The 14874-nt window shown below is 38.5% G+C and overlaps 2 protein-coding genes across 6 annotated transcripts in view; both read left to right on the top strand.

Moving 5' to 3' along the window:
- aff4 (AF4/FMR2 family, member 4) overlaps positions 1 to 6402 on the top strand; it is a 31152-nt gene extending 24750 nt beyond the window's left edge. For all 3 annotated transcript variants that reach the window (XM_054625608.1, XM_054625607.1, XM_054625609.1), the window contains 5 exons: positions 406 to 477; positions 682 to 775; positions 933 to 976; positions 1232 to 1449; positions 2299 to 6402. In XM_054625608.1, the coding sequence (XP_054481583.1) occupies positions 406 to 477; positions 682 to 775; positions 933 to 976; positions 1232 to 1449; positions 2299 to 2426 (556 nt within the window). In that variant the 3' untranslated portion in view covers positions 2427 to 6402. The remainder of the gene's footprint in view (positions 1 to 405; positions 478 to 681; positions 776 to 932; positions 977 to 1231; positions 1450 to 2298) is intronic.
- Positions 6403 to 8590: 2188 nt separating this feature from the next.
- Positions 8591 to 14874, top strand: part of shroom1 (shroom family member 1) — a 29533-nt gene continuing 23249 nt past the window's right edge. For 2 of the 3 annotated variants that reach the window (XM_054626060.1, XM_054626058.1), the window contains exon 1: positions 8632 to 8790. The gene's annotated coding sequence lies outside the window, so the exon portion shown is untranslated. Of the gene's footprint in view, positions 8791 to 14874 lie in introns of all 3 variants that reach the window. The other variant, XM_054626059.1, reaches the window with a different exon arrangement.

Below are 14874 nucleotides of genomic sequence, written 5' to 3'. Positions count from 1 at the left end.
ATTTGGATTTGCCCTTAAGTGATGTAACTTGAGTCGCCGTCGGTTGTGGCTGTAGACTATAAGTTTGAATATGAAAACAAACCCAAAACTCTGTAGGCGGTTCCTCATGTCTGCTTGTGGCTAGCGCTGTGAGGCTACTTTACCTGCTGCTGACATAACACACGCGATATCCAAATGAACTGACGGTGGTCAAGTTGGATTGTGGGTAATGTAGGAGCCAGGTTTTGACAAGAAAGACTGATGTTTGGAATTAAAAAGATGATGTACCTGGGTTTGTGGGTCCATTTTTGTAAGGTCATGTTACGGAAGCGCAAAATGTGTTTATTTATAAAGTAAATGTTTCTGTTAATACCTAAGCAGTTGGTTCTTTGAGAAACTTAACATTTGTTCTCCCTGTATGTTCAGATACACTATGAAGTTAAAAAGCTACCTGGCCCCAGATGCTACTTCAGCGGACAAGAGGCTAGCTGTGCTTTGGTGAGTACGCTGTCTGACAACCGGAGACGTACTTCATGTTAAAGAGGTGTTGTCCTGTTCTTAGCCTTCAACCAAAAGTCCTCAAAACCCCAGATATTTGATTGGAAGGAGGGTTGTGTATTTAAACGATTTACTTATCTCTGGTCATTGCTTTCTTCTTTGCATGTTTTGGAACAACATGAACCTTTTTTTTCCTCTTTCCAGCCTCCGATGCCAGTCCCTCCTCTACCTGCGGTTATTCAAGCTGAGGAAAGACAGCGCACTAAAATACTCCAAAACACTCACCGAACACTTAAAGGTACTTTTTGTTTCCTGGAAGCTGGAATGAAGTTTGGCTTGGCAAATCTTCAAAACCAAAGAAATGCAATATGAATTCCATGTATCCGAGTTATTTTGTAATGTGAATGTGTAACTCGCTCTGTACATAATGTTCTTCCCTTTATTTTGTTTGACAGAATTCTCTGAGTAACACCCAGGCTCCCTCTCCTGGAATGGGAAAGTAAGTCATGTCCTCCCTTGCTGTTTGTAGATTAGACATAATTGTAAAGGAACCATCTGTTTCCTGCATGTGCTGAATGTTGAGAGGAAATAAATTGACATTTTCCCATTTGTTAAAAGTTTTAGAATTTCAGAGATTTGAGAAAACTACTTGAAACTACTATTTAATATAAATATCAGCACCTATTGAGATACTTATAACGTCATGTTATAAAGAACAGTTTGACCAACCATCGATTTCTGTTTCCCAATTCAGCAAGGCAGCGGGTATGCCCTCTCCAGTGTCTCCCAAACTGTCGCCTGGTACGGCCGGTGGCTACTCGTCAGTCAGCAGCAGCAGCAGCGCCAGCTCGTCTGTGACCATACCTCAGCGTATCCACCAGATGGCCGCCAGCTACGTCCAGGTCACCTCCAACTTCCTGTACGCCACCGAGGTCTGGGACCAGGCGGAGCAACTATCCAAGGAGCAGAAAGGTAAGCTACCTTAAAACAGCCCATGTTTTAGGACAAATCAATACTTCATTATAAAATTGGCGCATCATCGAATCAAGTGGGAGACCAAAGACCAAATGAAAAGGGGAATTCCTGATAGATCACAATACTGAAATGTGTACTTATTGGTATCACCACCAGAGTCTCATTCCAAATACTGTAATATTATAGCATTTTCCTTTTGCTTTTATGACTTCAGTACATTTATTTTAGTACACTGATGTGTTGCAACTTGATCCCACATGTTGCTCTGTTTTAGAACGCTTCACGGTAATGCTGATATTCTGGAAGTTTCCTACAATTCCAGCACTTTCAGTTTCGAAATTGAATACAGTGTGACCATTTGATCGAGACCTCAGTTGTGTGTCTTCCCCTTTTTACCGCTCTACCATCTGCTATCAATTGAAGGCAAAAACACCCTAAAAAAGATTGCTTTTAAATAGCATGATAATTAGCTACAACTCCTAATGAACACTAACAATTTAATAGTGCTCGAACAATTAGTTGATGAACATGAAATTGTTAACAGTCCATTCCTTTTTTTTTTGGTCATTAATCAAACAAATGCTGGTTTCAGCTTCTCAAATATCAGAATTTGTGAAACGTGAATATCTTTAGGTTTTGAAATGTTGTTTGTTTATAACAAGCACTTTTAAGACATCATCTTAGGCTTTGGCAAAAAAAAAACCCCACTATTTTCTGACATTTTATAGTATAAACATTCAATTGATTATTGAGAAATAGTGAACAGATAGTCAGGATAATGAAAATATAAATGATGCTGCTTTTTTCCATCTTGAAATTGAGTTGCTGTGTCTTTTGTTTTCCCAGAATTCTTCTTGGAGTTGGACAAGGTGATGGGTCCTCTGATCTTCAACACCAGCAGCATGACAGAACTGGTGCGTTACACGCGGCAGGGCCTCCACTGGCTGCGACTGGACGCAAAGCTTATTCCCTAGCAAGCACTCGTTCCCTGCTCGCTGCTTCGTCACACACACACACACACACACAGACGCACACACACCTCAGCTTCTTGAGTTCAGCAACGTGTGCTCAAAGACAGTCACGCACGCCCTCACAGACAGACACACATACAATGATGTACTGTACGCACGCACACACACAAACAAACAGTCCACCTCTGCTCCTCCATGTAAACACACACACACGTGATGAACTTCTCAGACATATCTCCAACACTGTGTCCATTTTCTACACCAGCTTGCCAAAAACACTGAGCAGTCTAGAGCATCTCACGCCGTCGACAGCACCACACAGGGAGAAACATCGGAAAACTGCAGCACAGGAACTAAAAAAGAAGAAGAAGAAAAAAAAAAAAAAAAAAAGCTTATCGCCATGCTTCATATATCGGCATTCTTACAATCTTGGCATGGAAGCGCTGGGTGATCTATTTGCTATGAAAACGCTTACAAATGGGGTTTGGTTTTTAGGCTACTTTGGCTTTTAACTTTTTGTTTTACTTTGTTTCACCAAAGTACCTCCCATAAACACCAAAGGTGCTTTAAAATGAAGGTTTCTCTTTATCATTTTTGTGCCTTGTATGTGAGTGACAGGAAAACAAACAGCCACCCATCATATCTGAATTTTTTAATTATTTTTTGCTTTAACTAATTTTATGCATTTTTAAAAAATTATTTAACAGTTAATGGAAGCTGGCAACATTCATGATTTTGATTGCAATCTTTCAGTTTTAAGTCACGTCCTGTTAACACATTTTAGAGCAAAGATGGAGTTGGCCACAAATGAAGCTACATTGCACCATCATGATTTATCTTTCCTGCAAAGTCTCTAGGCGCTATAGCTTAATCCTGGACTGTAGGAAGGGCTACTGTGCACAGCAGATTAATACTTCTGACACACACATATTTATAAATGTTCTCTTTATCGATCAGCGTATTAGTTTTTAAACAGTTGTTTTTATTTCCCGGAATCATGAACTAATTTAATCCCGGCTAGAAAATGAAATGTTGATCAGTTTGTTCAAACCACTGTGGTCCGGTTTAATGCAAGGAGCAGCATGCCCTCTAGGGGGCGCTAGCAGGAGCCTTTAGCCTCTTGGTCCCTTTAATAAAATTGATCTTGTCAATGTTCTCTCTAAGAGATTTGCTTTCTTTTTAAGCTCCAGGATACGAGGCCACTTCCTATGAAATGTTTTTACACTTGTAGCGACATTGTTCATTGAGAAATTTCCTTGAGGAAGAGTGACTTCCAGACGGTGTTATTCATTGTTTTGATCCCTTGTTTGCTCAGAGTGTATTTTTCTAAGGAACAGCAGGGAGTGTCTTAAGTATTGAAGATCACTTCCACACACACACACACACACACACACACACACACACACACACACACACACACACACACACACACACACACACGCAATGCAGTTATTTACAGTGCAGTTTATACAAAATGGGCCTGAATGACCACTAATTTGAAACAACAAAATCAAGCAAATCTGTAAGGAAATATTTAGAGGCAAACTCATCAGTGTTGCATTTATAGATAAAAGAGTTTTAAATCTATCATTATATATTTCGAAAAAGAAGTATAACGGCCAATAAAGATTTTATTTATATACCAAGCAGTTTTTTTTTTTTTTTTTTTTTCTTCCTCTGGCCACGCAGAAGTATAACTTTTTCAAATGCATTCTTTTAAAACAGGGTTGAACCAAGGGTTATGAGATGCAAAGTATTTGTTTGTGTATGTCATTTTTATTTTTTTTTTTCCTATTTAAATTTTAATCATACTTGTATTACAAGGCGGTAGATAAGAAACGTTTTCAGTTAGTCGTTAGGCGGGTAAAGACCGACTGAGTAACAGTGAATGCCGGCTGTCCAGATATCAACATCTCTCTTGTTTAAAATGACTGGTTGTCATCAAGGGATATGTGGATGGCAGTGGTTTTTGAATGAAGACGTTAACATTTCACCCAAGATTCAGTGTGTTTTGTTAATTGTCAATGACATGAAGGACTGTGCTTTTTTTTGTGTGTATGTTTTTTAAGCTCACTTCCACTTAAAACATGCTGGAAACATTTAAGCCTGGGTCAAATAGTATTCATGGAAACTATGGTTGGTTATGTTTTGGTTAATGGCAGACGAGTTTGGAAAAGAAGAAAGTGCCAGAAAGTTTCAGACCTGCAATAGTCTTGTTTCTTTCTGACACTTTATTTGTATCTTTCCATCATAAATGTGGTGTATTGTCCCTTAAACGTACACCCTTTTCATCTCAAGGTAAAACAAAGCTGAAGAATTGTACTATTTGACCAAGGTTTGACCTTTTTTTTTTTTGTTGTGTTTTGTATTTTCTTTCATTCACTGGCTCCCTGGCCTTAATTGTAGGAGGGGATACTGTTATTTCCTCTGGCACTTGAAAAAGAGAAAGCCAGAGGGGGTATTATTTTATCTATGCAGGATTTTTAACAAAAAAAAAAAAAAAGGATCCGTTTCTGTGGAAAACTTTTTGGCTTGGGATTTTTTTTCCCTGCTTCTTTTTCTTGCCTCAGTGAGAAACCTGTTGAACTCAAGTGTCCAATGCCTTTAGCTTTTTGCAATTTTGTGTACTGGTTTAGTATATATGTGTATATAGATCTGTTTTTTATAACCAAACACAGATGGCTTGAGCCATTTTGTACTTAAAGCTGGAGGCCACTTTTCTCATAGGGATTCCTCTGTGGGTTTTGCCAGCCCAGTCAATGTCTTCATACACTGGTACACTTTGTAAGTACAGGTCCGCGCCTTGTGTTCCCTACACTATCTTGTAGTCAGATGTACAAAAATTTAGCATTAGAGTAATTTTTAACAGTTTGCTACTCACACTTATTTATTTTTCTGCCCCTTTGCCTAATATTTTTTTTTTCTATTTTGCCATTTTAAGGAGTTCCATTTTATGAAATGAGGAAGATGTAAATGTATTGGGGTTGTTCATGATGAGATTTCATTGTAAGTAGTAATTAATATTAATTCTAACTTGAAAGAATCCAGGGTAAGATGAGTTTCTTTTTTTTTTTTTTTTTTTTTTTTTTGGACATTCAGTAGGAAGATGTTAACACTTGCATGTTTCTATTTAAATACAAATGTATAAATTGTAAATATAACATTTCTTTAAGGGTGAATTTCTACTACAGGTTGACATTTTTATTGAAATTTAAAAATGCTGTAAATACATTTGTGAGATACTTTATGCACATTTTTTGTCCCCCCCACTGTGGGCTTTTTTGTTCTCTTATTCTTCCAAGCTGTTACAGAGAACATCCCAGTCTCTTAACACTGTATATCAAATTTATTTCTCAGTCCTTTTTCTTACTCGTGCTCGTATTCTTTGTCTTCTGCTTCACTGTCTCCCAGTATCACGGTCGCCACATAATCATTAATGTCTCTAGATCCAAGTGAGAATATTTGGTCTTCTCTGTATTTGATATGGAGGCGTGTTCTTTTCATGAAATGTATATTGTTAAGCTCATGGGATGGATGGATGGTGTGTACAGTCCGTTGTGTAAAACCACGTCTGTTTCCTCCTCACGAGAGAGAGAACGAGAGATGTATTTACTATGTGTCCCTTTTGAACAATTGGTCCAACATGTTTTTTGAAACAGAGGTATTTCTCTACAGGTCAAAACAGTTGTAGCAGTTTATACAGTATGTTGTATAACACCTTTTTTCTAAAAGTCGTCTCTAAAGTGAGACCAGCAGCATACACTATGTACAATAGTCTAAATTGGATTAGTTTTACGAGAACTGATGATAGAGATACTATATATGATGGATGCAATATGATTAAAGGTACTCATTGAGTTTGATCTTCAAACTTAGGTTATGTAATTTAAAGCATTCTTGTGAAGTGAGTATTAATTGTGACTAATGAGAGTCTGTCCTGAATATTCTTTGTATTTTGCCGTATTGAGAATAAAATATATATGGATATGTTTAATGGAGTGTTACTCATTTTATTCTTGCAGCACGAGAGTATTATGTTCTAGAGAAGGCAAAAGAGGGCTTGAGGCATCTCGTGTCTAAACCTGTTATTTATTTTGGCCAAGGGGATGTAACGTGGTATTTCTTGGGGGGGGGAGGTATGAATAAGTGAAAAGTTCCTGACTACCTAACAATTATTTATTATAAATGATTTATTGAACAATAATTGTATAACAATAATATACAAGTAATGTTTACAGTCACTGTTACTCAACAAAATACACTGTTTGCATCCTTATGTACATTACATTACAGTCATTTAGCAGACGCTTTTATCCAAAGCGACTTACAATCAGTAGTATATTACATATCATTCACCCATTCACACACTGATGACAGGCTACCATGCAAGGTGCCACCATCAGACTCTAACTAACATTCATGCAACATCCAGTCCACACCGATGGCAAGCCTTCGGGAGCAACTTGGGGTTAAGTGTCTTGCCCAAGGACACGTCGACTGCCGAAGCCAGGTATCGAACCACCGACCCTCTGACCCTTAGTGCTACCGGAGGCCAAAAACATTTTCTGTTTATGTTGTGGGAGCACAGCTGGAAACTAAGTAACACTTTTCATAAAGTCTAAATGAATGGCATAGGTAACGCCGTATCAATATTTTTCGGGCAGACTTAAATTGGAAATGACTAAATTTCAATTTCTTTCCTATTGGTTGATAATAAGCAGTAAATATCAGCAATTTCTTTTTAATTTACATACTTTTGTAAACAGATTTGTAAACATATTGCAATGCCTAGTATTTCATAAACTCATGGGTTTTGTTTATAATAACGTCATTTGCAAAGTTACTACAGTAGATATTTAAATGTAATTGAATAAAAAGTATAATATTCCCCTCTGAGATGAAGTATAAAGTGACATGAAATGAAAATGCCCCATGTAAAATATAAGAAAGTAGTTAAGTAAATAGTTACATAGGCTATGTCACAGAGTGTACTAACCTACCTTTGCAGCTGTGTTTGAGCTGAAGTCTCATTTCACACGCGTTATTCTGACAACAGCTCCGGCCTGTGCTTCAGTTCTCTGTGAATAAATTGCCACCAAGTGGTCATGAGGTGCTACCGTCATTGCTGTCGTCCTATCTGTTTCTGCCTTGCTATCACTGGATTGTCATGACAATCTCTGTTATTTTTGTTGTTGATAGTTGTGATTGCAGTGTTATCACCGACGTTGAACTAATGAGAGTATGAACAGGCACTTATCAGTCGTTGAAAGGCTTCCTGGTTGTAATCTTGCAAGGAAAACGGTGTATAAAGGTTAAAAGCAGCTATCCTGTGGAGATGTTTGCTAGAGACAATTTAAAATAATATTAGGAACAAGGATCCATGTCATATCTGTTTTTTGATTTTGTGCCACTATATTAACAATAGTTCTCTCAGAATGACATTATTTTGTTCATATTACATGACTTAATCTAATTGTAACTAAGTGTGAACCTGCCCTAATATAAAATATATAATGTGGGCTACCTAAAAGCATCTGTACCAATATGTCTCACATTCAATAACAACAACACATATTTCCTGCTGGATGAAAATAAGAGTATGTTAATGTTAATGTTCATATTTAGTTATTTTACTGAATCCTGAGCCATCCGAACAATGCAGCCTCAGTTATTTGTCTGTTTTAACAGGAAATAGATGGTGCTTGGTTAATCTTTCTGTGCATGAAGCAAAGGTATTCAAAGTAGTTTATATAGCTTTGCATTGCAGAGCCTCTTAGGAATGATTAGCCCCTTTCAATCCAAATGCCCTGAGAACATTAACTTTTGTGTGGACTATTTATTATACTATTATACAATTTTTTTTTCTTGACATTTTTTTCTTAGCATAAATATTTAATATGTCAAACAATTCACTTATACTGCACGGGTTTCAGTGAGATCAGTATCCTATAATAGTAAAACCTGCTCTGTTTAACCTTCTGCTTCTATCAAAACAATACAGAGAAATTCCCTTTTTTTTTTTTTTTCACTGTTCCGACATGAGCACAAACTGGCCAATCAGGTGTCGTGTCTTCCAAACATGCCCCGCCTCCCGCCGCGTCTGATTGGTCAACAAGGCCATCCATTACCTTTCATCCGCTCCTCTCCTCTCCAGGGAATAAGGTAAGCTGAGTGCGAGCGACGGGAGAAAAAAAACCCAAAAGGAAAGCTCATTACCGCGGGGCGGAGAAGCAAGTCAGCCGTCTAGAAACAGAAAGTGAGTTCTGTCTGTAAGTTTATTCTATTTTTAACCATTATTCAGAAACACAGCCGAGAGAAACAAGGACTACAAGTTGGAAAAACAGGCGGAGTGGCCGGGAATCCGCAGGTACGTGAAGGGGTCTTCGGCTGCAGCAGGTGCATCCAGTATCGCTGCGGCTCTGCGGTTTCGGTTGTCTGCTGTCAACCTGTTGCATGCTTTTTCCAGTCAAAACAGCTTATTGAAAACCTGTTACCTTGATTATTTCTTTTTATGTGTAGTTTTTAAAAGTTGTAATGCTTGTTGGGAGGTAAATAAACGAACCCTAAATGTGTTACAGCTGATCTCAGCTCAGTTGTGTCAGGAGCAAACACTAATAGTCCTTGTTAGTGGGTAGACTGGTTTATTCTATTTTTGAACATAGGAGGCTATTATTGCTACTTAATTGTCTGTCACATCATGTTCTAACTTAGTGTATTGTAAGTTTTGCAATTTTTCAAATATATAAAAATGTATTTTATTGTAGCTGTAGTTTGGTCTCCTCATATGGATATCTGTTTTATCTTTAGTGTTCTTAATAGTTTATAATAGATAACATTTTAGTAAAACTAGAATTCTCTTCAATTTTTCTTTGCATGTTTTTATTTTACAAGCAATTCAATACAATCATAGGCTCTTGGGGAAACCACTCACTGAGTAACTGGTGTTAGGTGATGGTTAGTTGCAGGTTGCAGACCTGTAATGGATATTGTGGACTGGAGACAAACAGCAACCCAAACCTGCTGTTTCCACCACATTTAATTGCCATTTTCATAATTTCTACGTTGCATGTTACATATCTGTTGTTTGACAGTATTGTGACAAAAACAAAAAAAAATACAAACCTCTATTGTCCTTCCATAACCTTATCTCCTCGCCTCAAATTGATACCCGGCCTTGAATTATGCACAGGACGACCTTTCTACCTAATGACTGGACTATGTTTTATTTAAAGTGGGAACAAAAGGCGGCCCGTGGCTGTGGCAGTGTCGCTTTTGGGGGGAAACCAGACACTGGTGTTTTTGTGCCGTGGCTGAAACTGAAGCACTCATGCGGTGCATTGGTCAGATGGTGGGAGCAGTAGGAGCACACTGGCCCCCTCTGTGCGCTGCTGCTGGACGCCCTATTCAGGCCGCTGACCCGACCCGACTCCACTGCACCCACAGAGTCTGACCTGGAGGCTGCAGAGAGACCCTGACAGAGACGTTTGTGCAGAACAGACGTTCATGTTGGTGTAAATCGTGCGTGCGTACATACAGACAACTCACATGCGCATAGAGGCGAGCAAAAACCAAAAAGCATGCATCCGCCTTGTACACACAGGTGCCCACATTAACACCTGTTGATCCGAAAGTCATCTAAGGTTGCATGATAAGTTGACACAGAGACAAAACATTCAAACACGTGGCAACGAAAACACACATTTGTGTGCTATCGTTGCATACAGGTGGTTGTGTGTGATAACGTGAGTTGGTGGTCTGACTCTTTGCAGGAAGTCTAAAGAAGAAAGGAAGCCAGAAACAAAAGATGGAAGCAACATGAACGCTATAAAGTAGAGTAGGGTCACAAAGCAAGGGGCCATACATGTAAACTCACCCTGGGTGTTGGAACATGATCTCTTTCTCTGTATGTCTCTCTTATTTCTTCTCACTCGGAGGTAATAAAAAAATGTGCGTTGGGTATTAATGTTGTGCTGCGGAAAAAGCAACTTAACAAATTACAATAAGTTTGAATAGTGCAGTCATTTTAGGACATTTCAGACTCAACGCACTAGTTGGGGGTTTGGAACTGCATGCAATGTGGTGGGGTTTTTTACTTCGTGGGGCTGGTTGTTCCTTTAACAGTGGAAAATTACTCTTGGTGTGTGTGTGGGTTTTTACACTGATGTTTACATTCTTTCCATGACCTTTCACACAGCCCACCTCTACAAGGATGAACTAACTGGTTTGGCTGTGTGAGTAAGGTTAGTTCAGGTTCAGATGGAATAAGGAAGTTCATGGAGGAACTAGCTTATAAGACATTATATTCTAAAAACTTGTAAAAATGTTGCTAAAAGGGATCAAAATGAAATGGTAGGATTATGCAGGGGATACTTTATGTTAGATTAAAAATAATAATAATTCAATTCCAGAAATAAAGCTGATATAAGTTCTAAAAACTTTTATCAAATGGCCCATTGCTGCTGTATTTAAATCATTATCTCTCTTTGTTAGGTGTTAGAGTGAGGTAATGGACATGGATGTAGCAGGAAGGTGTCAGAGTTATAAATAAGTTAACAGCTTGTTGGTTTCTGGTATTTTTTACCTGTAATGTTTACACTTTCCCTTAATGGAAGTGTGATCTTGTTGTAATTCCACCTCAACCTTTGTACTCGCATGATGTCAGACTTTCACTGCCGTTGCTCATTTCAGGAAAATAAATGTGTTAAGGATATAGCTGTGAATGACTCATTCTAAGGGACGGGGAATTCTATTGTGCCTTTTAACAGGGAAACGATTGATTTAATCAGGTAAAAGAGAGGCTTTGTAATGAAAACACCCAAACTATTTAGCATGATTTTAGATAGAAATCAGCTGATGTAATCAATCGCAAGCATTTCATCATGTGTAATATTTTAGTAAGAACTGATGATTTCATTAAAAGGAATAAGAAGGGGACCAGGGATACACTTTAGCCCCAAAAGAATGAGATTGTGCTCGTAAAGCAGAGCTACAATGTGAAAACTACTCAGCTGACCAAAGTTCATCCGACCTGTTTATTATCAAGGGTTTAATCGGTAATAAAGTGAGGCCATTCAGGATAACATAATAGGGATAAGCTCATAACATGATGTCATGCGGATGTACCTTTTATGTTTTAGAAGTATGGTGAATAATAGTTGTGCTATAATTAGCTGTAGTGAGCATGGAGGTGTGGCATCCTGGTTTGTGAAAGTCATCATGGCGCCATGCTCTGTTCTGAAACCAATGACCCTGGAAAGGGTTAATAAAGTAATTCACTTTTTAGTGCATGATTGTTGCATACAGTAATTCAGTTAGGATTAGATTGGTCTCTTTAACCCTCATCCTACCAACATATTGAACAACTGCCGACTGGGGGCCCCAAGAATGAACTAATGTAAGAAATAACCATCATGGCAAAATGTTAACTTCTTTATTTTAAAAACATTATAAGTTATGTAATTAATGTCATCTGAAAAAAGAAAAAAAAGGATTATTTTATTTTAGAAAAGTTATAGTTTATTGCACACTGCGTTTAAACGAAAATTGTCATATAAGTAAATCCGTATTGTCTAAATTCAGAGCGCAGAAGAGGAAGAGAGAGGCCTGCTTAAGATGCCATATACGAGTTAACATTTTCCCCACATGATTAATAAGTAATAGGAAATAACAGGAGGAAAATCTGAGGTTGCTTTAACTAGCTGGCGTGTTGCAAAAGGAAACATTTAAAATGATATAGCTAATCAGGATGAACACACAAGTAAGCGTCTTTGAGTACCTAGAAAAGCGCTATATAGAATTAAAGTATTATTATTATTACAATTATCTCATTGTGGTAAAACTTGGCACCGTGTTTTTAGTGTTGGTCATATCTATATATAAAGGTGATGCGGCTCAGGATAAGAACCGTTGGCATGACTCGACATATCCATAATCACTGTAGAGACTTTCTTCTAAAGTATTATTGCTTTTGTATAGAGGTCACCAGGGCATCATGGAGCTTTTAGCAGCTAGAGAACCAGATATTTCCCTCAGGAGTTTGTGAGGAGCAAAATAGAAGCTAAAAGAAGAGTGAATATTGGTCATAGCTTCTTTAGGTGGCCAGAAACACAACTCCAATTAAATACTAATGATGCTCAATGTTTGCTTAAAAAATCCTATAAACTTAAAAGGTTAAGGAAGTTGATTCCGGTTTAAGTCATTAGGTCCTACCCTGTCACAAGTTGGTTTAATATTTTTGCAGTTATCGGCCTTGAAGGGCAAACACCCTGCTGCAATAAATAAGTTGTTTAAGTCACTTATTCATTGTGCAAAAAAAAGAAAAAGGACCCAGACATTCACATCCTTCCCAGCTCTCTTTCTCACCATCTTTTGTCTAGTTTGTTCTCCTCAGTTGTTCCCTCAGAGCTCATTTCTACAGGCAAGGCCAGAGGGCTTTCTTTTTTTTTATTTTTTTTTTAATCTTTTGTTACCTGTGTTTGACCACTGACTGGTCCGCAGTTGTGAGTTATTGTCAGATCGTCCTCCTTTTGTCAGAGGAACAGAGAGGCCTCTTCAGGTCCTACAGAGCAGATAGACGAGAAGGAGACAAATGGCCGACCGGGGTTATTGTTGGCTAATACAAGACCCCCCCGAGGGCAGGCTGGAAAGTGTGTATGGTTATGTGTCTGTCCGCCTATTCTGGTTATCTGACAGGACCACACCTACGCTATTGTATGTCCCTATAGGACCCTTTGGGACGTGGCAGTGTCGTATGTCATGTGGGTACGTGTGTGTGAGTAACATTGTATAGGCAGCTTTAAAACATATGTCTTACTCCTTTTTCTATACCTTTATGGGTAATTGTAGACAAACAGGAAATGCAACTGTCACAGCACTGCAGAAACAAAAAAACTCTTATATAGTCATAGAGTCAGTAAAGATGCGAGCATCTGTGGAGCAAATGTTTACATTCAGTGTAACCTAACCTTGTGTCCTCGAGCAAAAGCATTTTTTAAAACCTGCATTGTTTACATCCATGTTTACTAGTCAGCAGTCTTCTTCTCCCGTGCTCTTTTGTTAGCCTCAGTGGCAAACTCAATCCAAATGCAAGCCACATTTTTTGACTGAAATGCAAATTTAAAATGTTGACCGATGCATCAAAAGAAAGGGCCTATGCAGAGAGGCAAAGTTTTTTGTCTCAGTTTGTACTACAGAGCAAAACCCTCATCCTTTGTGTCTGCTTGAGAGTTTATGTGGTCACTGTACCTCCATAATACAGCGTGTTAACAGGTCCGCTGGAGGGCCTTCTCACGTTTCATAGCCCCTGATGAAAAGGTGTGGGTGAGGGGTTGTCACCGAGACCTGAGCCGGCCGCAGACGCAGTAATACGGCTGTGATATGGACGGATAAAAGAGTCATTTACAGCTGTCTGACATGGGAGGAAGTAGAGGCTTGATGTCTTTCTTTTTTATGTGTGTCCTGTGTGTCCGTGTGTGTGTGTGTGTGTGTGTGTGTGTGTGTGTGTGTGTTCAGGCGGAGCTGGAGGGGCTTCAACACCTGGGCTGTGACTCAGTTACATTTTCAGTGTTTAAGTTGATGAATAAAACAGTGTAATAAATAAATATTACTGATAAGTAGAGGGCCAGTTGATGAGATAAAGGACACAATTTTAAATAAGTTAGGTCTGAAAGATAATTTTGAAAATATTTTGATAATAGATTAATCATGTCAATGAATTTTCAATCAAAAACAGTGAAACCTTTTGTTGCATCTCTTTGTTTTTTCATCATTGTGAATTGCATATCTTTGGGCTTTGGACAAAACATGAAATTTGGGGACGTCACCTTGTGATGGGCATTCATTTTACATTCTTTTTAGATTTAATAGAGGATTAATCAAAAAAAGGGAATTATCAGATCGATTAGAAATAATTGGTAGTTGCAGCCCTAATTAAAACATGTTATTTTCTTACATTTTTTTTGTTGATAATCTTGCTAGAAAGGAAGATCTTAAAAAATCCCAAGTCATGAGAGTATATTTTTACTTCAAATAGTTTTGCATCATAAGAAGGGGAAACGTTCCTCTCCGATACTCACATCGATACTTCCTCAAGCAGCACCACATCTGACTACCGCACCAGTTTTTTTCTCCCAGGTTACAAAGTCCAGAGTGTGTGCGCAGTTTTCTGGTGAAGTTTTAATCTCTGTGTAATTTATTTTACAGCCTTAAACCCCCCCCTCCCCTCCACCCACCTTCCTCCTCTGATCCCCCTCTCATCCCTTGCTCTGAGGTAGGAAACCTGCCCTGCCAGCAGTAAAAGGAGCTCATTGTGATCAGCTCCCCCCCAAAAAATGAACCATGGTTGGCAGACTTTGTGCTAAGAAACACAATGGAGATTAGAAATCACTTGACTCCTGTGCGCGGTGATCAGTACTATTGGGCTACTGTATAAGTTACAAAAGCGGGACAATTA

The sequence above is a fragment of the Anoplopoma fimbria genome, chromosome 24 (assembly GCF_027596085.1).
Source record: "Anoplopoma fimbria isolate UVic2021 breed Golden Eagle Sablefish chromosome 24, Afim_UVic_2022, whole genome shotgun sequence".
Lineage (NCBI taxonomy): Eukaryota > Metazoa > Chordata > Actinopteri > Perciformes > Anoplopomatidae > Anoplopoma > Anoplopoma fimbria.
This window is presented reverse-complemented; position numbering and strand designations above follow the sequence as displayed.